General features: G+C 35.8%; 1 protein-coding gene across 3 annotated transcripts in view; it reads left to right on the top strand.

The window, feature by feature from the left end:
* Nucleotides 1–25,520, top strand: part of LOC118276679 (thyroid receptor-interacting protein 11-like) — a 64,526-nt gene extending 39,006 nt beyond the window's left edge. For 2 of the 3 annotated variants that reach the window (XM_050699917.1, XM_050699915.1), the window contains exons 3-9: nucleotides 6,058–9,258; nucleotides 9,686–9,870; nucleotides 10,436–10,599; nucleotides 11,093–11,296; nucleotides 20,870–21,014; nucleotides 21,838–22,067; nucleotides 22,710–25,520. In XM_050699917.1, the coding sequence (XP_050555874.1) occupies nucleotides 6,058–9,258; nucleotides 9,686–9,870; nucleotides 10,436–10,599; nucleotides 11,093–11,296; nucleotides 20,870–21,014; nucleotides 21,838–22,067; nucleotides 22,710–22,930 (4,350 nt within the window). In that variant the 3' untranslated portion in view covers nucleotides 22,931–25,520. Of the gene's footprint in view, nucleotides 1–1,455; nucleotides 1,558–6,057; nucleotides 9,259–9,685; nucleotides 9,871–10,435; nucleotides 10,600–11,092; nucleotides 11,297–20,869; nucleotides 21,015–21,837; nucleotides 22,068–22,709 lie in introns of those variants that run through there. The other variant, XM_050699918.1, reaches the window with a different exon arrangement.
* The last annotated feature ends 709 nt before the right edge of the window (nucleotides 25,521–26,229 follow it).

Raw genomic sequence — 26,229 nt, 5'->3', positions numbered from 1 at the left:
ACACCTATGGTGTTTCGGGTGTCTATGGGCGGCGGTAATTGCTTACGGTGGTGGCGGCGATTGATCAGGTGATCCGTCTGTTCGTTTACCGACTTATACCATAAAAAATGCCTTGAACAAGCGTGGTGATTAATGCTCAAACCTTCTCCGCGCGAGAAGAGCTCTTTACTCAGTACTTTTAGGTTGATGATGATGATCTTTTAGGTTGATGAAGACTATAAAATACAGCTATACATATTCTATACTCTTTTGTGGGGAATAGAAAACGCTAAGGAAATGGTAGCATGGTATAAATGGCCACTATAAAATTTGTGACAATGAATTTTTTGCCATACCACGACGGACCTAAGCCTCAAAATGTTTTGTAAATACTTTCTTCTAAAGAGATAATACTGATTTGATACTCATAAACAATGTTAAGACGATGTCAAATGTTCACAACCAAAGTTTACAAAGTATCAAATTGTACCTCTATTGTCTGTATCTAGTTTTAATTGGACCGTGTGTTAGTCTAGCCACAACATTTACAGGTGGATATGTTTTCAAAACAGCCAGTGCGCCGCTCGGCCAGTCGACGGCCACCGACGCTAACAAGCAGCCATTGTTACTCGTCGAACGTATTTGAAAAATAACGATGTTCCATTTTGTATTTCGAATTTGGATAACGGTCGTGTTCAGTTTTTGAATTTATTGTTATTTTAATCTTGAATTTCGGGGTGTGAAGGTGTGTGTTGTGCAAAGTGATAAAAAGTTTTTTTTTTTGCAAAATCATCAATTTTACATAATGTTTCATCTGACGACGCCTCAATACTATCTTTAACTTTTTCTTCAGTGATTACTTCACCTGTTTTTGTAAGATATCTGAAACTGTACCTACAAGTCTTTTAGCTCTGAGTAATCGAAGCCAATCCGCAGTAATAAAGCAAATAAACGTCGGATCGCCTGCAAGTGTAAACTGTATCGAACGTAACACTGAACCGTTTAAACGTCATTGGTGATCAAAAAGCGTACTACCGTGTTGCAATAAAAGTAAATAATTACGAGCCATGCAGAGCGGAAAATGACCAAATATTGAACGTTTCTATGAGAGTCAGTATTAATACCGTGATTACTGCATTGTGGTTATATGTCCGTTGTTGGGCTGCCATAGAACACGATATTAAATATATCACGATCATTTTATAATTCAGCGTTCGCTACTACATGTTTACTAGTGACCATTATTGTTATAGTAAACACTTTTATGTTCTCTGCTGTTAATTATTGACGTTGTTGCTTCATTGTTCTTCTATCCATAATATCACGTACATCACCTCTAACCTCGTATTCTGCCTTTTCTATAACGTTTTCTGCTCCCAAAACCACTTCGTTCTTGAGTTTCATCACTTCATATTTTTACTTAAACAGTTCTCCCTCTGTCAGGTTCATTATGTTATTTGAAACAGTGATGGTTACAAATATGGATATAAAATGAGAAGCCATATACTAGTAGTGGTCCTGCAGTTGGTATTCGCTCATTCTGCCATCATATCCTACTTGGGTATCGGTGACTTACATGTGAGTATGCTTGTAAACTTAGTTGATGGGAGTATCCTCCTCTTTCATTACCTTCTCTCTTCCACTTTCCTCTTTGGAGTTCTTCTAGGAAGCTAGCCTATTTATTTTTCGTTTCCGCAATGGTGTCCTTACGGATTTAATGCCATTTGTCATTTCTCCATCTCAAAATTATTTCAAGGCAAGACTCCTGTGTGTTTGATGGTAAAATTCTCATAAGTCTGTTCTTACTTTTGTTTCTTCTCGTGTCTTTCTTAGATCCAAATTACTTAGACGTAGGTATGACTGGCTAAACATGGATGTGTAGGTATAACACTAATAACTAGTTGAGGAAAAATTATCATGATGGATGTAAGAAAGCTGAATCATTCATAATTTTCCCGGATCTTCTACTTTGGTCTATCATTAACCGAAATTGTATAGGTACTAAATAATTTGTCATCAAAGTCCTTATCTAAGATGATTGATTTCGATGATCTTTTATTTATTTACACGAAGTTTTCCTGTTAATTTCTTATCGTAATTGTCTTGTATGTCCATAGATGTTTCTTATATTATTGCTTTATGTAGCCAGCGTGATTTGTAATCAAGATCAGTCATTGCATTTGAATTTGTGATTGCTGGAGATGTTATTATAACATTGTGTCTCTCTGTTGGTAGTGAGTACAGAGTGATTTGGCGTTTGAAATCGAATGATTATGGATTTTAATGGAACAATAATACTTAGAGTGTTAAGCTAACCTAACAGTAGCAACCGAATTGTTATAAGATTATTTCTATTAGTGCATTTTCAGCTATATCGATTAAAAGTTATTACATATGAAATAACTAATACTTTCGTAAACTTTTATGGTTACTTAAAAAGGTAAGGGCACTTAGGTAGTATGTGTAGGTTAGCATTCTCTTTGGAGGTGCGGATTTACCGGGGCTCCGGCTCGAAAAGCAAGAATAGGAACGGAGTGATTTTTAGGCAGTCAGTAACTGATTCTGAATCAGAATCAGTTCTCACCTCATTGTAATTAGGAAACGCCTGTAGATAAAAATAAGCATTATCATCATCATCGTCAATAAATGTGTTTTCCTTATTTCCTATCTTTAAATAACATTTAAAATCTATTTACAGATTATCCGTTTTTGTCTTATCTACACAGCTATAATACATATTTACAAATTATTCTGTGGATTTCCCATTCTGCATTTCGGATTACTGTTAGACGCGTGTCTTGAACAAAATTTTTGTTGTCTATACTAATATTATAATGTCGTGTTTGTGATACTCTTCGGAACTACTGGTTCAGATAAATTGTTTTTGTGTTCATCAGTCTATTTATCATTCTTTGACCAAGGGGACCACCGAGCAGTGGGTGAAATTTCGTGGGAGTAGTTGGTCTGTAAATATCATCATATTGATTATCAATAACCCGTGAGTGTCCATTGCTAATCTATGAGACTACTCTATAAACCTGTGACTCCTCTGGTGTTGCGGGTGTCCATGGCTGCTGATCTTACTATCAGGTGAACCGTCTGCTCTTTTGTCCCCTATTCCATAAATTAAAGAGGGGTTTGCCAAACTCTTGACCCAGGATCGCAGTTTCAGAGGATTTGATTTATCAAAGAACTGTCCGGTCTTGCTGGTAAATATGTTCCTAAGTAAATATAAGAAGAAATAATTCGTCAAATGTGTTTGTACACTACACAGTGGGTCGAATGGTCGTGGTTGACAATGCTCCTTACGTAATACTAAGTCGGACAATTATGGAAGTTTGACAAATGGCGGGAACGCGGTCAAGGTTCGATGCCGGCTGATGCGCAATCTTCATTATTGTAGGAATCGTATTTAGCATTTTTACTTACGTTCTGGGCGCCTTGGGATTCAATGAGGTATTCTTGTCGTTTTTCTTAGTGTAGTTTTTGTTCTTGGTTCATTTTGTTATTGTATTTTGTTCGTTACCTAACTTCAGAAGTCTATCCACAGTGCTTCTATCTGCGGTGTGACGAAAAATTTTATCCACATTGGGCCAGACGTTGTATGGATTTTAGGAGACATTTATTTTTAAATCTATTAGATCTAAGTTGAGAGTAGTATTAACAGAGACGCTTTCTTTACTCCCATATGATTTTGGACCAGAAAAATCTTGATTTTGCACTATAAATGAAACACTAACCAATCGATATAAAAACTAAGATCCCATTAAATAGAAAATCTACGTTTGAAATGAAGTCCAAGCTAGTACAAGTAAAACATTTCCCGATACGTAAGGTCCCAGGTTCAGTGTCCGTACGCTACAATGGCACATAAATGGTTTATAACCGTAGTAAAAGCGAGTGATATCGGTATACGCGGAAGTATTAACAAAAGGTTTTAGAACGTTAAACTAAAACTATTGAGAAATTGCTTTTTTGAAATCTAGGGTTTCTATGAGGCAATGACCTTAAATATTGCCTTTTCTTGGCCCTAGGTTTTGGCTTGGTACAAACTATCTTTTAGCGAAACTGATAACATAATTATATACTAAAACAACGACCCGCCCCAGCTTCGCATGGGTGCAATGGTGACATATTATGCATGTATTATACATATAAACGTTCCTCTTGAAATTCTATCCATTAATAAACCGCATCAAAATTCGTTGCGTAGTTTTAAAGATTTAAGCATACAAAAGGACATAGGGACAGAGAATGCGACTTTGTTTTATATTATGTAGTGATTGTCTCCGTTAGCTAAGTTAGAAAAATGACTTCTAGATAACATTTTCAAAGCATTTTTGCCTTTCTTGACACGGTAATCCGAATAATATGGCCCTTTTATGGCAACTTCATAATATCACCAACTATAAGTATTTCTTAATTCGTAATTATAGTGGTTTAATAATGGATGCGGGTCTCTGCCCATGGATTAAGATAAAGTATTTATCAGCGCCTTATCATGCTCTATGGCTACAACATCGTAAAGATGTTGTGTAGCAATTGTTTGCTGAACAACGGGTTTAGGATTTGTTAGAAATAAGGTCCTATTACATGGGACTAATAACACAAATGGTGAAAAGTGGGTATCGATTGTATAGTGGCATTACGTGGCGTAATGTATAACTCTGCCTATCCCTTCGCGGATAAGGTTAAGACCTTTTTTAGACGTTTTCCTTACGATTTTGTTATATTAGCAAGGTGGCTCTTTTCGAACCCGCTACATATTGTGTGTCAGCAAGTTGTCCTGCGTCAACTGTACAGTCGTTTTACTAATAGCAGAATTAAAAATGCTATAAAATTTGTGCTTAGTTACTTATCCGTTCAAATTTTGATTGCCTTCCTTTAGCCAAATAGGAGATACTTTATGTTTATCATTTAGAAACTTATAAGAGTCTCCACATACTTCTCAATAGTGTTATCACCATTCCGAGTTACATCGAGCACTTTGTCACCTTATTTAAAGGCTTCTGTTCATTTCCACCTATCGTTAGCTGCTACTTTAACACGAGCGAGTCCTGAACCGGATCCGTCTGATAAAGCTGTCACCAAAAGTGTGGTGTTATCGGTTTTCACGCACCACTTAGTAAATGAGGGCTCCCGTCTTTATGTTGCTGCCGTGAGTGAGCGAGCTAGCTTCGTAATGAGTACAGTACCTCTACCATGAGTTTGAAGCATTAGTATCTGTCGATAGTTGCTAGCAACGACGAACATTTTTTGTATGGCAATTTTTTTTAGTTCCACCGTTGACCGGTAGAGGCGTTGTAAAATACTATTGCTTCAAACTCATGGTAGAGGTACTGATGGTTGCATTGATGGTATTCTAAATGAAGGTGTTTATTTGGTTGCACTTGTAATTGTTTTATGTCTGACATAGGCTTGTTAAACTTTATTGTGGTATTTTCTAATTGTGATACTATTTTCAATAAAGCTTTTTTTAAACGGGATAAACATCCCAACTTCCCAATCTTCTCTCGCCTTCGGTGAGGCTCACTGGCTAAAAACCACCCCGTTCCTATTTCTAGGTAGGTAGTCCGCAGCTCTTGCAATAAGGCTAACTTTAACTTAATTAATATTCTTGGTTTGATTTCAAATGAACATGATTACACTTGTAACTGGTTTAGCTATGAGTGATAAAATACCATCACCTGAAATAAGTAATTTAACAATGAATTTAACTCTACCAATGTTACCCCACATGTGTGTTGCATTACTAATGCCCCAGCCAACGACAACTAAGCCAACACGATGACTTATGTCCTCAACTGTACGGTCTGACTCAACTGAGCCATAAAACTGGCTGATAACGATATCGTGTGTTTAAACAGACACACTCTCATACTTGTGTGTGTACAATTGGTCTCGCGGCGATACACTCCGTGTAGCCGTGGATTTTTGTAAAATACTGTCTGTTCGGTAATTCCAATTTATTTGTTGTTTCGTAATGTCAGTGACAATTTAACGTTTAAATATAATTTCTGTATCTTGAACTAAGTGTATGATTTTAAATATCTAACGATCTCGTTTCTCTCTTTACAGAAGATCAGCAAAAAGAATGGCGTTAAAGAAGAGGAGTCCAGTTGGTACTGGGACCCGCCGCCCCAAACGTCGAAATCAACCGAAGATACGGAACAGAATTATTTACTGCAAATACGAGACCTACAAAGAGAGCTTGCCACCCTGAGAGAACGAGAAACGATTGACCGAGTTCTGCATCAAGGACCACCTGATGATGAACTCGTCCGATTGAAAGAAGAAAACAAAAACCTCACCTCCAATCTAGAAGATTTAGACAGCCAACACCAACAGGCTATGGAAAGACTTCTAACTTTAAAAAAAGAGTTACAAACCAATTTTGAAGCTTTAAAACAAGAACACAGAGATCTCAAAGCTGCTAATGAAGAGTATATAGCTGAAAACAAGAAGTTACTTGCGACCATTGGTGAAAGGGATAAGGAATTAGAGGCTGCTAAGGCAATCAATGCTGACCATGATACTTTATTACATAAATATCAAAATCTAGAGAGGATACACGGTCTGTTGCGAGAAAACGCCGAAAAGTTTCAAGAAGAAAATCAAGAGCTACACGAAGAAGTATTCAAGTTACAAGAACAGGTGACAAAGTTGGAGCATGACTTGGAAGTAGTACAAAAACATGCAGAGCATCTAGATATGGTCCCGAGGGATACTTATGAACAGCTTATAAAAGAAGTGAATGAATTAAAAGAGAGAAGAAATTCAAATCAAATTCATTTAGATGAAATCAACATCGATGATAACGCTAAAGGTGTAATAGAAACACTGAAACGTGATATTAGCGAGTTGAAACATAAATTAGCTCAGAAAGAAAGTAGCTGTCCAGAAAATGTAGATAACAAAGTAATAAAACCTGACAAGATCGTGCATTTGTATAATAAGTATGTTAACTTTGAACTTCCTATCGATTATGTTGGCGAAATACCTTCAGCTGGCGACAATATAGTTCTATTTAAATTAGAGAGCGTTTTCAAAACCGTTAACTCTTTCAAGAAAGAAATCGATGTATTAAACCATCAGCTATCAGAAAAGAATCTAAATACAAACCATCTACAAACACAAATAGATGATCTAACCACAGAAAATGATTTCTTAACAACTGATATCCAGCATCTCGAGAGAGAGTTGAATGAGATGAAGAAGAATAATGATTTCCTCATCTCTGAAATTGCGGCTTTAAAGAATACTTCCAAGTTGCAACCAATAATAGAAACACATGAAGACAACTTGGCGAAATTGGAGACGGAACTAGCTGACTCCAATAATATGAATAAACTCTTTGAAGCCGAAATCAAGAGGATACTCAAAGAGCTGGAAGAGGTAAGGGCTGAGAAAACTTCCCTTCACGATGCGCTACGCGACTTAAAACAGAAATATACAACGATGTTGGATGAATTTGAAATGCTCAAAAATCAGACTAAAACCGTCGTTGAATTAGAACATAGTGTAAATAATCAAGATTCTGAGAAACTCAAAAAGACAGCGGATGAGATAGACGACCTAAAAAAACGTTTAACTGCCGCCAATGCGAAGAACGAACAGCTATCTATAGACATACATATTTTGGAAAACGACAAGGTGTTGTTAACTAAAAAGGTAGATGATCTTAAAAATGTATTAGATGAGAAGTCTAATGCACACAAAGAGTTAGAAAATTTGAAATCTACTTTGGATTGTAAACTACATGACTTTGAAAATAAGTTAGATGAAGTCATTAGACATAAACAAGAAGTAGAGGTAGACAAACAAAAGCTACAAGATAAGGTTATTGTATTACAGGATCAATTAACTACTGCTAGCACTGAGAGTAATGCAAAATTAGAAAGCGTAATAACGGAGAAGACTATATTGGGCGAACAGCTGAAACACATGTCTAAAGAAAACGAAACTCTTACGCAAACAATTGAAAAATTAAGAACGGTTATAGTTGATCTACAACGTCAGGAACAAGAGTTACTAGATGAAAACAACGATCTTAAGAAGAACATGCAGTATGAAAGGAATTCGAAAATTCTTGAAGACACTATCGATGAGTTGAAATCTAAGACCGTTCATCAAGATATACTTACGAATGAAGTCGCTAGTCTGAAGGAGGAAAACAAAAAACTGATCGAAAAGAAAATTCAGCTCGATGCAGAATTGGTATCAACTGATAGTAAAATTGCGCATTTAGAGGAGGAATTCGATAAACTAATAATAGATCTTAATGAAAAAGATACTCTGATTGACGGTCTCAACAGCACCATCCACCAAAACAATATTGCTCTCCAGAAATTAAATGAAAGTGCAACTGAAATGGAGAAAAGTATTTCTGTGAAGAATGATGAAATACAGAAACTTGAACGTTCAGTCGAAGAGCTTACTGCAAAACTTAATGAGACGGTTGGAAAATCAGATAGAAGTCAAGAAGAATTTAACAGACTTCATGGCGAAAAGGAGGAACTCAGCAAACAAGTATTGTCTTTAAATGATGAAATCAATTCTAAAAATAACGAGATATCTTCGTTAACACTCCGTCTGGAACAAACAGAAAAATCCTGTAACGAACTTAAAACAGTAATAAGTAATAAAGAAAAAGAAATAAAGGAACTAAATCAATCAATAGTAGAATTAACTGACAAATTAAAGACTGCAGAGAATGTAACACATCACAATGATGATTATGCCAAACTAGTTCAAGAGAAGAAAACAGTAGAGGCTGAAGTTATAGCACTTATAGAATCAGTGGCCGCTAAAGAAAAAACTATCGAGGAGATGAAACAAAGTATAGCATCTACTGAGAAGATATCAAACGAATACAAATCGATCATAGATACAGCTATGACGGAGAAAACAGAACTGATCAATCTAATAAACTTGAAACACAATGAGAGTATACAGTATCACAATGAGATACAGAGATTGAACCATGTCATTTTGGAACAGACGAATGAGTATAAGAAGGTTTTAGAAGAGAAAGATAAACAGCTTCAGAATTCTTCGGACCATTGCAAGAATTGTGAGAATTTGATGGTAACTTTGAGAGAAAAGGACGGGATTATAGTGTCTTTGAGTCAGAATGCGTCTGGTTTGGAGAAGGCAATGGCTGACCTGGTGGCTGCTAGTGAATCAGTGAAGTTATTGACTGAGAAATGCGAGAATCTGGAGAAGAATTTGGCGATACAGGTGGAGACTGTAAAGAAATTGACAGCAGAAAACTTACAGGTGAGAAATTAAATCGTTTACGTTGCAATGACTGCATGGTTGGTGCGGTGGCTGGGCAACCGGCTGTCGTGCAACGTGTAGCGGTTTCGATTCCCGCACAGAACAGCTCTTTGTATGATCCACAAATTGTTGTTTCGAGTCTGGGTGTCAAGTGTATATGAACTTGTATGTTTGTAAACGCATCCACGACATCCTAGCATAGGGTAACATTTTTTTAAATGCTCTAAAAGTTTCAGTATAGTGACAATATAGATAGATATATTTTCGATACGGTCGAAGTTTTAGCTGAACTTCATTGCTTCAGAGATATTGTTTATTATAGTTTATCTACTAAAGTTGCAGTGGTTATCCAAAATAGTTAATGCAGCGATTACATTGTAATTTCTAAAAAACAATTTTTTAAATAACAACATTACTCGATTCCCAGTTGTCGGAACAAGAACAGAACTTGGTGAAGGAGTTGGAGCGACTGAGGCGCCACCTGGTGGAGACGGAGGAGAACTACACGCAGGAGCTGATGTCCTCGGAGCAGAAGCTGACGGAATGCCAGGCCAGGCTGCACCAGGTCGAGGAGAGGGCCAAACAGACTAGCACTGTTTATACTAGTAATAGGTACGTGGATTTTCTTCTGCCAGTATAATTATTTATTATGTGAGAAAGACTTGAACTACAACTTTCAACTTTATTTTCTTGTTGTAAAGTTGAAAATTCATTGAAGAATTTTGTGTTGAAAATTACTTTAACCTTTAACAATGTTTGTATTTTTATGTTGCACCTCTGCTGCATGTGCATTTAATTGCGGGCGGTGCAGTACATCGCATTCTGAAAATTTATCTACAAGCGGAATGAATACTAAAAAAATATTGTAGTGTTTTCGCCTTGTGATTATTTGTGTATTTCTTAATAAACAACTATCACAATTTTTCTGTGATTTCTTCCTTACTTAACAAAATGACCACTTTTCCAATTAATTGAAATATTTTGTTATTACTTTCATGAGACATCCTAAATTAATTATTATTTTATCGGCTTACGCACGTTACTGATTGGTAAAGAACTCGACTAGTTTCAAGCCATGCTAGAGGCTCAGAAGCAGCGTGACAATCGCCGCGTCATGTGTCGAGGAATGCTGCCCATGAATATGAGCCTCTCTGAATAATGTTCTTAAACTTTCCAGCATCCGAGCGAACCAAGAAGTAGAAACCTATCGCAACCAGATCAGGCTACTGGAGAGACAGCGGGACGAGGTGCAGGCGCGGCTCAGCGAGGCCGAGGACGCGCGCAGCAGGAGCGAGGCCGCGCTCACCAACCTGCAGGTCGTGCTCGAGCAGTTCCAACTAGGTCAGTCGAGTGAGGACTTTGTTGGGGTGGTGTAAGGTGTATTTTGGTATGATTCTGTTAAATGTAAGGTTACAATGGCGACTACTAAGTAAAGAGCTTTAAGGTTCGAGCAATAAAGCATAGATTTGCATAGGGATGAACCTTTAACAGTATTATCTTAAAAATATAGTGAAATGCAGGCATTACTTGCCTTATGGCTAAATTTAAATTTAATTATTATGGGATTTAATTTGTGACAGATCACACTATTACAGAGGGCTTAGTAAGAATAACGAAAACGAAACGAGAGCGCGTTCCACGTTCTGATTGGTTGGTTCATTGGCGCCGGCCAATCAGAACGTGGAACGCGCTCTCGTTTCGTTTTCGTTCGTTAAGCAAACTCGTACTAAAGGTACTGGTTAAAACAGATTTTATTTGCCCTACCTAGCATTAAAATTAAATAAATACCTTAATATTATACAAACATTACTAAAACCGCCATTACCATCATCAGACAAAGAACGCGACGTCCGCTCAGCAACAGAAAAGATAAGAAATAAAATGGACGAGCAACGACGAGAGAACCAGGGTCTTCAGATAGAGATATCCAGGCTCAATGCCAAACTGGAGGAGGCGCTAGCTGGTCTGCAAGCTGCCTCCAGGCTCGGAGACCAGGTCGAGATGAAGAGGGCTGAGATCAACGACCTGAAGGAGCAAGGTATGTGGTGGTCTGATGGGTGACTTAGAAGTCGGATTGTGGATATATAATTATATAGCTGATTACAATTTTAGGCAATGTGTTGAACCGCTGTACTCAGAGACATTTACGGCCAATTTCAATAATCTATCTGTAGATTTGCTTACTGGATATACAATTTTGACATAAGCTCCATACAAAATGTGTCAAAATTGTATCTTTAGTAAGCAAATCTACAGATAGATCTGTTATTCTCTTTCTCTCTCTCTCAACGTTGTATTTATCAATTGTTTTCGATACAAAATCGTTACTAAGGAATAATTTAAGTAATCATTAAATGTCTCTGAGTGTGGCAGTTAGGATTTTTAATTTTGTGTTTTTGATTACGGAAGAAGTTTCTTTAAAGGAGAGTTTAAACATTTCATATTAGCTTCCTTTTCTTTACACTTTGAGCTGATAACTGATATAGTTATACTTAAAGTTGGTTGTGATACACAAAAATGTAAGTGAAACAAGAGTTTGCCCTCAAAATAACACATTTTCTACTTTTTTCTAAAATCTCAATGTTGAAAATCTTGTATGTTTGTACACTCACCCACGATATAATACAGGATAAAATCCTAGGGTGAGGCAATGTTCTTTTTTATTTTTAAAGTTTTCCTCTTGGATTATCACATAAGAATTATTATCACTATCATAAAAGATGAAATTAATGAATACTAAAACAGTAATATATAATTAATATATCCACAATCTGACACAATTACTTTAATCCCCCGAGATTTGCTGTAGTTTAGGTTTTGATGCGAATATTCGTTTGATGTCTCTGATGAATGTATTGAATAGTGATTAGCGATCATTTGAATTGTTTTATCTGTAATTGTCAATGCATTGCTAACACATAGTCTAGTGTTGACGTTTTGTATTATAGATTACAATCTGTTTGTTAAAATTCTGTATTGATTTGTAATGATGATTACGTATTTGAGGTTATTTTTAAATAATTGTGAAATATGTTTCTTTTTAACAAGAATTGACTTTTTATCGTGGTGGCTCGGAGGTTTAAGACACCTGCTTCTCATGCATGAGAGTGCGGGTTCGAAACCTACTAACGGCAAGTGCCAATGTGACTTTTTCCAAGTTACATGTACTTTTTAAGATTTACTAAGCTAGTCAGTTGGATGCGCGACGTCGCTGTGTTGAGCGTGTTGTACATGCATGCCCATGAATAAGAGTCCCGTTGTAACTTGAAACTAGTAGAGCGTTTTTTTCAATTAGTGAAAAATATGTTTTTTTTTTATTATAATGAGTATAATAACTTCTAAAGTTGATATTATCATTACAAATCAGTACAGGAATACTCATAGAAATAGCAACCAATAGCTAAATAGAGCAGTAGTTGAGCAGTGAATCGGTTTCCCGGCTAAATATCAGCTGGTAATTCTGGGGTGATGTCGCCCAGACTACCAGTTGGTATGAGGCCGGGAATCGAACGCACGTACCCACCATGACACATGTAAGTTTTTTTTTATATAAATATATGATCTGTGTCAGCTTTTACGTGTGTCCTGTAGTGAATGTGTTTTTGCCTTTTTTTTGAGCTGTTTTTTGTTGTCTTGTCTACATATATGTACAATGATAATCTACTCCTTTCTGTCAAATTATTTATTCGATTTTCAATGCTTTGATGTAACACGTAAAGTGGAAAATCCAATAAATAAATTGACAGATTGGAGTCGGTTCAGTTTACATCGGGTTACCTTAATCTTTCCTGAATAGAATTTTGACCTTATGGTTTTGTGATAAAGTTTTAAAATCTATTAAAGAATCTTGTCAATTTGACATAGCTTGTGCATATATTCAGTAAAAGAATAGCTTAGACAGTTTACATAATATTATATTATGTATTCATTGATTATATTGTAGACAAGACAATGAATTTACTACTTGTTACATATCAATGTAATATAATTAAATAGTCAAACGAACTTACCTGTAAGTGAAGTTCGACTGTAATTATTCTTGTTGTTGCATTGTCCGAAGATGATTAGGAAAACAGTTGTAGTCTCGGCGTTAGTCCGTGGCGTCACACATAATTTTAAAGATTAAAAGCTTAAATTTCTGAACGCAGCCATGCACATTGGCAACACTGCGTCTGCAACACTAATTTCATTAAGTTCATAGCCATTTATTGGTTTTACAACATAGGGTTCATGTTTATATTTATATAACATGAAGGATCTGGGTAGGGTGGGACTAATCATCTTCGGACAATGCAACAACAAGAATAATTACAGTCGAACTTCACTTACAGGTAAGTTCGTTTGACTATTTAATTATACTTGTTGTTGCATTGTCCTCTATGATTAGGAAAACAGTTGTAGATGTTCAAAGACCAGTTGTAAAAACAATAACCATTTGTTTAAAAATAACAATCAACAGAGTTATTTTTTAAAAAATATACACTTCTTAATTAAATATATAACTGAACAGTTATATATCTATTAACTGCGTAATTCAAACTAATTCCAAATATCATTCACATTGTTGAAGAAAAGGTTCTAAGAAAACTTTTATTAATTATTGGTCTGTTATGAAAAAACTTGCAAAAAATTTAAGACTCTCCAATCCAAGCAGCCGTTCGTCGTATTTCATCAATACTTCCCCACTTGCTGAAAAAACTGCTAATGTTGTTGCATGTCGGGTACTGTGTGTTGAAAATACACTAGTGTCAATTCCATTCTCTTCCATGGCTCTTTTGACCCAACGGCTGATTGTACTGAAGCACGCAGCTTTATATGGCTCCTTTGTAGATACAAATAAGCTAGTACTTTTAAAATCACGTAAACCCTTTGTAACTTTTAAATTGTTGACCACCGCAGTGGCTGGACATACTCCTTTCCTAGCATTAAAGAAAAGGATCAGTTATAAAAAGTTGACCCTGTTTGGTCCTAAAGTCTTGATCAATCTATCTTTACAAATAGATTGATGAATTGATTAATACAGTCTTGTTTAATCATTATATTAATAATATTAATCAGGGCTACTGTTTGAGCCCTTTAACCCGTGGCCAACGTTAATAAGGTTTTCTTGGTAACAATCTGCAGATAATTCTTTCTCTAGAGTATAATTCTTTTCAATATAATCAAGTACAAAGACATATCCCAAGTATTATTATATTTGGGTTTGGGGGTCTTAATTTAAAAAATCCCTTGAACAATCTTTTGATCTAATGATCGGTATCCAAATGTGGTCCTATAACTAATGATAGAGCTAATCTTACGGAATTCAAATTACCATATGTTACTAACTGTAACTCTTTCATTGAATCACAAAGTACGGTACTGAAATAACTTCAGTAATGGTAGGCTTAGTAATGTTTATATTTATGGATTTAAATACTTAGCCTATGATACTAATGCACATGCATGCATGATTTGCATGATTCAAAGTATCTTTAGATATTGAATTCATCAAGACAAGAACTGCTTCATCACAAATTCCTAACTCTATGTTTTCCTGATAATGCTTCTACCATCAATACCACTTTCTTATAAAAGGGGTGTAACAATCTGGAATTATGCAAGATAAGGACTTAGAAGGTAAAAATATAACAGGTTCCTTTAACAATAATCTATTAACATTAACAATAACCACTGAGTGACCCAATGGGGCACAACTATTATACCTGTTGCTTTGTCTGTAATTTATTTTCTAGGGTTTTAAGAACCATAGAGAATGGAGGAGAAATAATAAATAAAATAAGCTGTATTTAGTCCAAGGAATGGTGAAAGCATCAACTGCAACAGCTCCTAGGTCTGGTTGCCATGACATATAAGTGCAACACCTTGCATTAGTATATATCAATAACCTTTGGATTGTTTATATTGCTCAGTTCCCATTTTGTAATGTCTATCTTCCTATCTTCCTTCTAGACTCAAAAAAGCTATCACACTATCTTTAGTGTTTATGTAATTAGCATCAAACAATAGTCTTTTAAAATTCACACCATTGCCAAATATTCTTAGAAATCCTATGTAAAAAATTATATTAAATTCCTCCTAATCTATTTATACATATAGGTTACAGCAGTAATATTATCACTATTTCTTCATTTATAAGTAAACATTTTTAAAACAAAAAAGGCAGCTATTCATTCCAGTGAATTTATGTGAGCCCTAGACTCTTTAATTAGCCTAAATTCTAACTTTAATCATAATTTTATACAGTAATTCTTTTATAAGCTTGGAAAAAACAATAAAAGAATATATTTCTTTCCTTTTCAGTAATGTTAAGAGTCATATCTATAGTATTGTATAGTAACAATAAAAGTTACAGTTGTAACATCACACTTAACTATTCTCTTTGCTCGGCTAACTATAAATCCTAATGTTTTTAGTAAATTCACAGTTGCTTGTATGTTTTGTATACACTGTTGTTATAACAATTTTGTTTATGTAACATAATAACATAGTTGTTTCATATACTTAAAAAACAAAAAGTCATCTAAATAGATAACTGATATACAACCTCTTTCTCTTAAGAAAACCATCATTGGTTCATGATTTTTGTGAATGTTGATGGAGCCGTACAAAGGCCCAAGAATAAAACATAAGTATTTAACTGATAGTGTTTTCCTTAAAAATAAATCTTAAATATTTCTCACTATCCTTGTTGATACTTATCATATAACAAGTATATTTCAGATATAAGATGACAAGAACATCATCTTTTTGTAAAAACTTGCACACTGTTCGGTATTTTCCAATTTGAAATACTCAGTTTCAACAAAATTATTTAAATTCTTTAAACTTAGAACAAAACGAAAAGTTCCATTGCTCTTTTTAACAAGGAAAATAGGTGAACACAATGAATCTTTTTACAGGTTTGCAAGTTTGTATTGCTTTCATAGCAAGTACTTAACTGGTTAATTTCTGCGGTGATCTGTAAAGATTCTAGTTCAGAAAACCTATCATTTTGAGTACAACTCTGGTATGGTTTACTATGCAAAAGGATTGAATATCCTGCAACCCAACCGAGAATAATTGGATCTTGAGTTAAACTCTGGTGTGGTTTATCACACAAAGGGGTTGAGTATCCCGCAACCCAACTGAGAATAATTGGATCCTGAGTTATCAAGTTTTCAATTATTTAAGTGGTAGTTAAGTCTACTCACCTGTTGGTTCATTTGCGTTGAGGTTGACTCCTCTTGCTCTCCCTGGTCCTGACTGCTGCTGGTGTTCTGGGTGACGGCCCCCCCTCTTTTTAGCATCTGCCTGAGGAGGACCCCGCCAGTTTAAAGCTTTATTATTATTTATTTTAGGAGTACCTGTCTGAGGCACCCATGTACTTCGCTTTGTAGTGAACCTTTTTGTTTCAGCCACCTCAGTTCTTGACCAGATCTCTTGACTGATCTTGCTGTTCTGATCTCTTCTCCTAGATCTTCACCAAATAGATAGATTTCTGTTCCAGATTGCAATAGAAAATCTTTCACATTTTTATTTATAACTGATAACAGGAGGGACTTACGTCTCTTTCTATATTTATTATATCTACTATTTATAGTCACAGAGTAGGATTGGAGCATCATTCAGTATTCTAATGATATCCATCTATGTCCTTAATTATCTCTCATGCACATTTGAAGACATGAACCCAGACATGCCAAGGCTGTTGAGGTTTGTTTCTGTTTTGTTTGTATCATTTGGTCACACTTCTGGGATTATTAATCATTGATTGTAGTGCTTACCTCCGGGTTTAACAAAAGATGCACCATTAATTTCATGTTGGAGAACGGTGAATTTTCATCAGTATGCCATTCCCCCAATCACCTTTGTGCTATTTGTTTGTGTAACTCTCCTCCTACTCTCACCAGCTGTGACTTCACACCTTATATGTCTATTACCTGAGGATCCAACATCTCTTCATGTGGTAAGACTTCAGGTAATTCTCATAAAGATTGTATATATTTTCCACATTTACATCTTGTTGTACAATGTACATATGTATCATTTTGTTGAGCATTGCTCAATTCTATGCATTCATTATCCGGAGGGACATTTTCAATGTCTTCCTCCATGTAGTGTGATAATGTTAATGGTGTCTTTCCAGTTTCTGGAAGTAAAACACAATGCAAGCTGTGCTTATGGTACAGCATGTGACTTATGGTACAGCATGTGGCGTATGGTACAGCATGTGGCTTTCGCCACATCACAATATAACCATGTAAGTTCCCGCAGAACTTCCCTTGAAGGTTATAAAGACTCAACCGCGTGTGCTCCCACAGAACACCCCAGAGGTTGATTATTTGATAGCTTAGCAAGACTCAACCGCGTGTGCTCCCACAGAACACCCCAGAGGTTGATTATTTGATAACTTAGCCATTGTAGACCACGTACGCCCCCGCAGGACGTCCCACAGGTCAGGCCAGTTCTTGCTAGAAAATAACCGGCCTTGTAAATGCTCGTGCGATTCCTTGTACATAAGTATCTATCGCGCATGAAATAGCAAAATGTCGCCGCGTCCTTTACATACACATGCAAAGCGCAAGACGCCCAGGCACAAAAGTAAAACACACGTTCTTTAAACGGTGTAGCGTTAAATGTTTTGCTGCATAGCGAAGCTATAAACTTTGTTGCAAACTTGCAAAAGATGAAAGGCCGGCCATTTTCGTACCATCATCGCTCGAATCGGAGCTCAAAAGTTCCTTTTCAAGTTTCTTCAATTTCTTCAGCAGTTTTAGATCTTGACTCCGACTTTATCTTTCCCATATTACAGTTTTAGAAACACTTATTTTAACTAAAAAATGGTAAAAAGGTGGGAAAACGTGACGCCGTTACGTGACATAAAATCCGAATGAAATTAGTGTTGCAGACGCAGTGTTGCCAATGTGCATGGCTGCGTTCAGAAATTTAAGCTTTTAATCTTTAAAATTATGTGTGACGCCACGGACTAACGCCGAGACTACAACTGTTTTCCTAATCATAGAGGACAATGCAACAACAAGTATAATTTAAAAAATCTATACATTATTACGATATAAGTCAAAATATACTGTGTATCACACAGTTATACCTAAAACAAGCAGCTTAGCAAACAACAATCAAGACCAGCGCTTCTGCCTACCTCGGTTTAATCTCATTTGGTAACTGTGAGGTTTCGGACGGTGCGGCCGCCGTCGCCTGTCAACTATATGACAGGTGTCACTCTGACAGCTGTCACTCTGACAGCTGTCACTCTGACAGTTCTGCACGGCGGGCCCGCAGCACTCAGATTACCATATGGGGTTTGACTGAGGGTAACGGCTTCACATCGTGTCGTCTGTGTGTCTCTCACCACGTTTTTTTATTTTTTTATTTTTTTATTTTGCCGCTTTTTTTTTTGATTTGAGATATTTTTTGTGTATGTTGTTTTTTTTTTGTAATATCGTTAGAACTTAAAACGGGATATTTACTAATGTTTATTAGTTTGTATACGTTACCGATATATCGGCACTAATAAACATGGTAAATATCCCGTTTTAAGTTCTAATGATATTGTTTTTTGTGTTGGGTTTTTCATATTTTTGGCTATATTTGTAACAAAGTATTGAATCACTGATTAAAAGAAAAAGGACCTTAATAACATTTTTCATAAGGTCCAATTTCGATTGCAATGAAAATGTGAAAATCCCAACTGTTACCTGCATAAGTTTTCATACCGCACAAGCAAGTTTATGTCTTGCAGCACATTTATTGTTGTCGTATGAGTGTAATGTGAATGTTGTTTTTTTTTGTTTATGTTCGAACTTGCTTTGGATAATTGATAAGGAAAAATGGATCCTATGTCCTTTATGCAAAAAGTATAAAATTGGACGTTGTCGATTTCCTTTTTGGTCAGTACCACCTAAATATTAAAGATTTTCTTCTTTATTCTACTTTTGAGAGCATTGTACTGTGCAATTTAGAAGAGTAAAAATTTTTAGTGCGTTCTTGAAATATAAAATTAATAATTTTAAAGTCCAAGCAAAAATCATACCTATTTCCTTCTACATAAAGTCGTTTTATCCGAAGCAAGTTCCAAGTTGTTTTCGTCGTTTTATTTTTGAATGCTCGTATTTTAGTAGAAGAGTAGAAGATCGCCATTAATGCCGCATTGCTTCTGAGTATTACTTCAGGTACTGGTGAAACTAATAAATGGGATTATTGGAAGACATTCACACTATATTTAAAAAAGAAAGAAAAAAAGAAGTTGGTGGGTAAAAATGACCCCCACTACCTTGAAAAGGTTTTTGAAGGGTTAAGTAAAATGTCGGTTGATATCCATATTAGGTTTGCTTATAGGCAGTTCTCTCATCATTAGCTGCATCATTGCTTACTACCAGGCAAGATAGTGGCTAAAAGCTGTCCTATAGGAAACCTCTTTAAACATATGTAGGCTGGAAATCTTCACAATGATTACGAGCAAAATTGGTCTTTAAGTCAGAAATTTTGTTATTGCATTTTGAACCTTATTCTTAAAGAATCAAGGTTGAAAATCTATTAAAGAAATTCACGACTGAAGATCTATTTTTGTCTGTAATTGTACACCTTTGCTTATGTAAAAGGTGTTACATACTGTTACCATTTTGAGAATGATAAAACAAACAAATACATAAACCTGTACTTGGTTTAAAATTAGGTAAAAACAGAATTTTGCCCTTATAGGGGGTAAAATAATATGAATAATTGGAATAATCAACCGATATTTTATATTGCTAAAGATTTTTTGATATTATCCAAGTGACTGAGTGTTTTCTAAAGCCCTACCCAGTGGCTGAATAATACTTTGAAGTCGTGTGCGCACACGCATCGAAGCTACGTATGAAGATTTTTGCGTGCATGGTAAGAGTAGTATAGTTTTTATGATGTCTGATTTGTTTTCTAATATTTTTTTGTTATATTTTGATATTTTGTATACATAGTGATTGTTTTTTTTTCAGTGATTTTAGTTGACTATGTTTAATCTTATTTAGAAAAAAATCTTTTCAGAATTTCAATTAATATTTATTTTAATCTAAAGTTTTCTTAATTATGGTTGAGTTCAAATGCGTTTTAAAATAATAATCTCTGATTAGGAAGTGGCGGGTTCGAGTCCCGGTTCTGTAATTTGTTTTACTATATTGCTCCTTATCCTCTAGTATCACGTGTCTGCGTCTGAGACTGCCTCGTTGATCGAGTGGTCGTAAGTGTGACTGCCGGACAAGAGGTCTCGGGTTCGATTCCTGGCCAGAGCATTACTAGTAATTTTTCAGTTTTTCGAAAATTTCTCAGTAGTAACACGGAATATGGTTTGAGCCCAATATATGGCAATAAGCTCACCCCCTATTACATGGAACTTATAACACAAATTGTGAAAAGTGGGTGTACATTGTATAGCGGCATTACGTGCCATAATGTGCCCTACTACCTACCACTTCGGGGATAAAAGTCATGACGTCCCTTTTTTTAAATGTAACTCAATCAGTATTTTTACCTACCATTAACACTCGGGGATAAAAGGCATGACGTTCCTTTTTTTAAATGTACTCAACCAGTATTTTACCTACCATTAACACTCTCCCCCCTACCCCCTCAGTCCGCACCCTGCAGACGTCGGTGGCGGCGGCGGAGGAGCGCTACTACAACGCGATCTCCAACCAGCAGGACAAGGTGGACAAGAACCTCGTGAAGAACCTGCTCATCAACTACGTCATGACTGCTGCAGGGAACCAGAGTAATAAGTTAGTATTGTTATTGGTTTTTTAAAGAATCAGTGTTAAGGCCACACTTATTGCAACCTTACAATTGCAACTTAAGTGTGGGACAGCCATGCTTCGGCACGAATGGACCGGCTCGACCGGAGTGATCACACGAGTGGAGTGATGCCGAGCAGAAAACCGACGTGAAACAACCACCTTTCCTAATCTTCCCAATCCCCGATTCCCCAACAACGCTTAAATTCCTAACCCCCAAAAGGCCGGCAACGCACTTGTATCGCCTCTGGTGTTTCAAGTGTCCATGGGCGGCGGTGATTGTTTACCATCAGGTAATACATCTGCTCGTTTACCGGCGTGTACCATAAAAAAGAAAAAAACCGTAGCCTGCATGGTTGGCGTGCGTGAGCTTGGCAACCGGCTGCCGCACAACGTGCATCGGATTCGATTCCCGCACGAAGCAACTCTTTGTGTGACGCACAAATTGTGGTTTCGGATCTGCGTGTTATGAGCATGTATAATTTGGTATGGTTTGTGAATGACACACAATACAGGAGAAGACTAGTGTGGGGCAAAGTTTTCAAAGAAAAGGTCACACCTATGGACCCATAAAACCTGATTGCTTGCCGTCGCCGATTGCCTACTGTCAGATGAAATAAAATATGTGATAATCATTCCTTGTCTTAATCCTTGCTCTAGGGCTCTTTTCCTCCTGTTCAACAAAAAATATTTTCAAACTTAATGTTTTGCAATAAAGTTGTAAATCTATTGACGACTTAATAGTTTGGGAACAAGTTTTATCACTAATCAAATTAAATGCCCTAACAACATATTCCCTTTTACTTCACAGAACGCAAGTCCTAAGGATTCTATCAACAGTACTGGACTTCAACCAACAAGAGTGCGAGCGGCTCGGCCTGGCGCGGTCTGCGCAGGCGCCAGACAGTTTGGCGGCGGAGTTTGTGAAGTTCCTGCAGAACGAGTCGCGGCCGAGGGCGCCACTGCCGAACATGATGACGCTGGCACAGGGCGGGACCAGTCGGAGCACCACGCCTAATTCTAGGAAGAATTCTGCTATAGGTCTGTTTTATGCTAATATTCAAAGTCAAAGTCAAAATTATTTATTTCAAATAGACCAGGAAGGCACTTTGGAACGTCAAAGCAAATAATACCTTTAAGTCTGAATATTAAGTCTTTGACGGTCAATAGAAAACTGTCGAAGACAAATCCTCCGCTAACTTCGTCACCGGTGACCCCCGTGGCGTTTAAAGTGTTAATAACGTCTGTCTGTCGGTCAGTCCTCTAGTGAAGCTGTTTGCTCGTTCCAAAGTGTAGATTCCTATGGAGAAGAACGAGCAAGAAACTCCATAGGTTACTATTTTTCAATCAGATTCACAATACAATTCTTGGTTACATTCGTTTGCTCCAACTATTTGAGAAACTAATATTCAGTAAAGGGATAGAAAAAGAAAATAATCTTGAGGACAGTTTTTATTCTTAGTGTAGGTTAAGATATTTCCTTTATAAAGGTAATATCTAATGAGTATGTTACTGAGGATTTTTCGAAAGTCGAAATCACAAAATTACTTGGTATATTCGGTAGTCGTACCCGAATCCATTTTCTCATCAGTTGTGACATTAATCCATTTTCTTGAAATAAATTAAATTTTATCTATTGCTTTATGGATAAAAACTAAAATGTTAGTATTATTTTCTTTCCAGGACCACCACCGAACCTCCCAAAGACCGGCCACAGTCGCAACCCCTCGACTGGTTCCAACAACCTTCTATTCTATAACCTGGAATCTATGGAAACCGCGTCACAATTCTCCAGGGAGTCAGACAGGGAACCTAGGGTCGTCACACAAAGCCTAGATACAGGCGTCAACCAAACTAGGAACACTGAGGGAGCCATTCTGAAATCTGTCCTTAAAGATATGTGATTTTAACCCCTTTTTATAAGCACCAGTAATGTATAGTGGTACCAAAAGTGCCACCCCTAAAACTGACACTTGCATGTCCATGTGGAAAAGAGATAGCAATATCTAACAGGCTATGTGTTAGAAAGAGACGTGATAAGTGAGTTAACATTAAGAGGGAGATAAAACATCGTTCCTATCAGGTTAGTGTTGTAGGTTGGCAACATTGGAAGTATTTATTTTTTATTTGCAACACTGCCTTTTGTCTGTCAAAGAGAGATATATCATTTCGAACTTCAAATAACTTTTTCATAAATATCACTTTAGGGCATTTTTTTTAAATAATGATTTAGTCAACGTTCATAAGAAAGTGTCTTATTCCCAATGATATAAGTTCCAAAATTTCTTGCTTGAACGCAAGTTTGAAACATCAATATTTTAGCTATGTAATAAATGATATTGAATTCCATATAACATACTCATTCGTATATTATTTGTTCCGTCTAAACATATATGTATTATTATTTTAAAATGGCACGGATTTTTTATAGTAAAACTTTTGATTAGCAAAAATCGCACTTAACGCTTTTGACATAAAGATTAAATTCGATGATCTGAAAGATCCGTTGCCTAAAAAATGAATTTCTTAAATAAATTAGCGAAAAATTTATATGTAGAGGAAGGTTTTTTACGATTTTGATATCTGTTAGCAAATACTGCATGTATGTATGTGGTCTTAAATAGTAGATTATGGTAGAAAACAGTCAGAATATAAGTTTAAATAGCTAGTAGAAACTCTATTATCACAGTTTCAGAATATGCACAGAGAGTGCACACAGTTTTATAATTCGACTAGCTTCTGCCAGTGGCTTCATTCGCGTTTTTTTTATTACGTAAACGAGTATACGTATCACCTGATGGTAAGCAATCACCACCGCCCACGGATATTTGAAACACCAGAGGCGTTACAAGTACGTCACCGGCCTTTTGGGGGTTAGGAATTTAAGGGTTGTTGGGGAATCAGGGGTTGGGAAGGGGTTAATTGGGCCTCCGGTAACCTCACTCACACAACGAAACAAGCGTTCCTGTTGGATGAAAAGTATCCTATCACCCAAGTCAGCTTATACACTGTCTGTATTCCAATGATGGTAGGAAGATTATGTCCAGGATATATGTAGTAGTTCTAGTATTACCAAAAATCTCAGTAGGTGATGTAATTATTCCTATCCCATTAACCGAATAACACACACCATGTAGGTCCATACTAATTTTACCAATACTAACAAAGTCCTAACCTCATTCAATCTTTGTTTACTGGAAAAAACTATTACTTTAAATCCTGATTCCTTTTTGTATTCTGACTGTTTTTCTAACATATCTCAAGCAATTCATGCGCATTATAATTTAGCATTTATTCTATTTGTGTTTAATGTTCAAATTCAGTTGTCGTGGTATTTCGTTCGATAGTTTTAGTCTCAATGTATAGTTTTTGGTGCCTTACTGTTATTAGCTGGTGAAAGGGACATCAGAATTGTAGCTCGGAGTCAAAGATTATACTTTTTTATTCCAATTTGAGCAAAATGTCAAATAATGTACTGTATTTAGGCTATTTGCTTAAAAAAGTGTTGATTCCTACAAAAAAGAACGAGTGAGAAACTATCCAATCAGTAATCTTAATACGAGTTTGCTTTACGTTAAAAGTAATCAAAACTAAAGCGCGTTCGACGGTCTGATTGGCCGGCTCGAATAAACCAACCAATCAGAGCGCCAGACGTGCTCTCGTTTCGATTATTTTAAACATAAAGCAAACTCATACTAAGTATACTGGTATTAATTGTAACAGACCAAATTAATGTTTTATTTTTTGTAAAATAGACAAATATTATGTACCTCCAGTACAATGAAATAATAAAATTAAATGGCCGCTAATTTTGAAGATTTTTTAATGTAAACATCATACAATATTATGTTCTAATAAATAAAATAAAAATAAAAACTCAGTTCCACCAAATATTGCCATATTAAATTGCGTCCTTAAAAGTGGGGCTTTAAAACGCTAGCGACATCTATTGTTAAGGGTTTGAGACTAGCCGTGATTTTTTTATTATGAGTTTTTGTCTTACCGCCTTGTCCTAAGCCCGCCAGCTAAAGCTTAATAATTAAGTTGTATAGAATTGTACATTATGTAATTAAAAATAATAATTAATACTTATTATTACTTATATTGATTTTTATTCAGTTCAACTTATATTGTGATCTAATATAATACATAATAATAAAAAAATAAATTTAACGTTTTAGTATTCTTGTCTTAATATTAATATTACAGTTGATTACAAAAGTGTCCAAATATTTTTTTAATAATACAGAAATTACGCATGCAATTTTATTTTTTTGAAATGGGACTTTTTAAAGCAATAAATTAGAAAAAGCAATAATACTTTTGTGGCCAACTGTAAGTTTAGCATTACGTGTTGTAAATTTAATTTGTGAATATAAATAAATTGATGATTATTGTAATAATGTTATGTCCGAGCGTTGTCCAGCGGTGGACGGTCGCCTACATACTGTATTCCATACATAACGAGGAAATAAATGAATGATTTAAATATAATGCACGTTATTTTATTTACAAAACCTTTAATAATATAAAATGTTCTAAAAGTATCTGCCTCAGCTTTAATGGGAGTTAATGTTGTTTGAAGACTACAATAGTAATTTCGTACCCTGGTCCAGTTAATTCAATTTGAGAACATAAAGAAGTTATATTAACATTGATTCTACTCTGCATAAAGCAGGTGCGTCGTACGAGGCAGTAAAAGATCTTTCATAACAAACTCAAACATAGATTTTATTGTATGAAAAAAATATATTTTTAGAACACCTTATATAAGAAACTGAAAAATATAGGTACTATTCCTACAATAATAATAAAACAATCGGTAATTAAAAGGTAAACTACGAAAATCAGACACAATTCAGTTAAAAGGATTTCTTATATGTAGAGTGCAAAGCCTCAAGAAAGAAAACAACCCCGTTTTTTTAAATATTGTTTTATAAATATGATATTAATTTCTGCAAGTTGGTTACAAAATAACTCTTTTACACGTCAATCTTTGAAATAACTAGACGAGGCCTATGTTTAATGAGATCGAAATGCGACCGCGTTCGGCGCTGTAATTAGCCGGCTTCAATGAACCAACCAAACTAGGGAAAATATACGATCCAATACTTTAATAATCCAAGTAACAATAAAAACGTAATTAGTGTCTTATAAACTAAAGTAAAACAAACGAGTGTTTCAATAGCCGAGCTGGTTAATT

Source organism: Spodoptera frugiperda, chromosome 17, assembly GCF_023101765.2.
Source record: "Spodoptera frugiperda isolate SF20-4 chromosome 17, AGI-APGP_CSIRO_Sfru_2.0, whole genome shotgun sequence".
Classification (NCBI taxonomy): domain Eukaryota; kingdom Metazoa; phylum Arthropoda; class Insecta; order Lepidoptera; family Noctuidae; genus Spodoptera; species Spodoptera frugiperda.
This window is presented reverse-complemented; position numbering and strand designations above follow the sequence as displayed.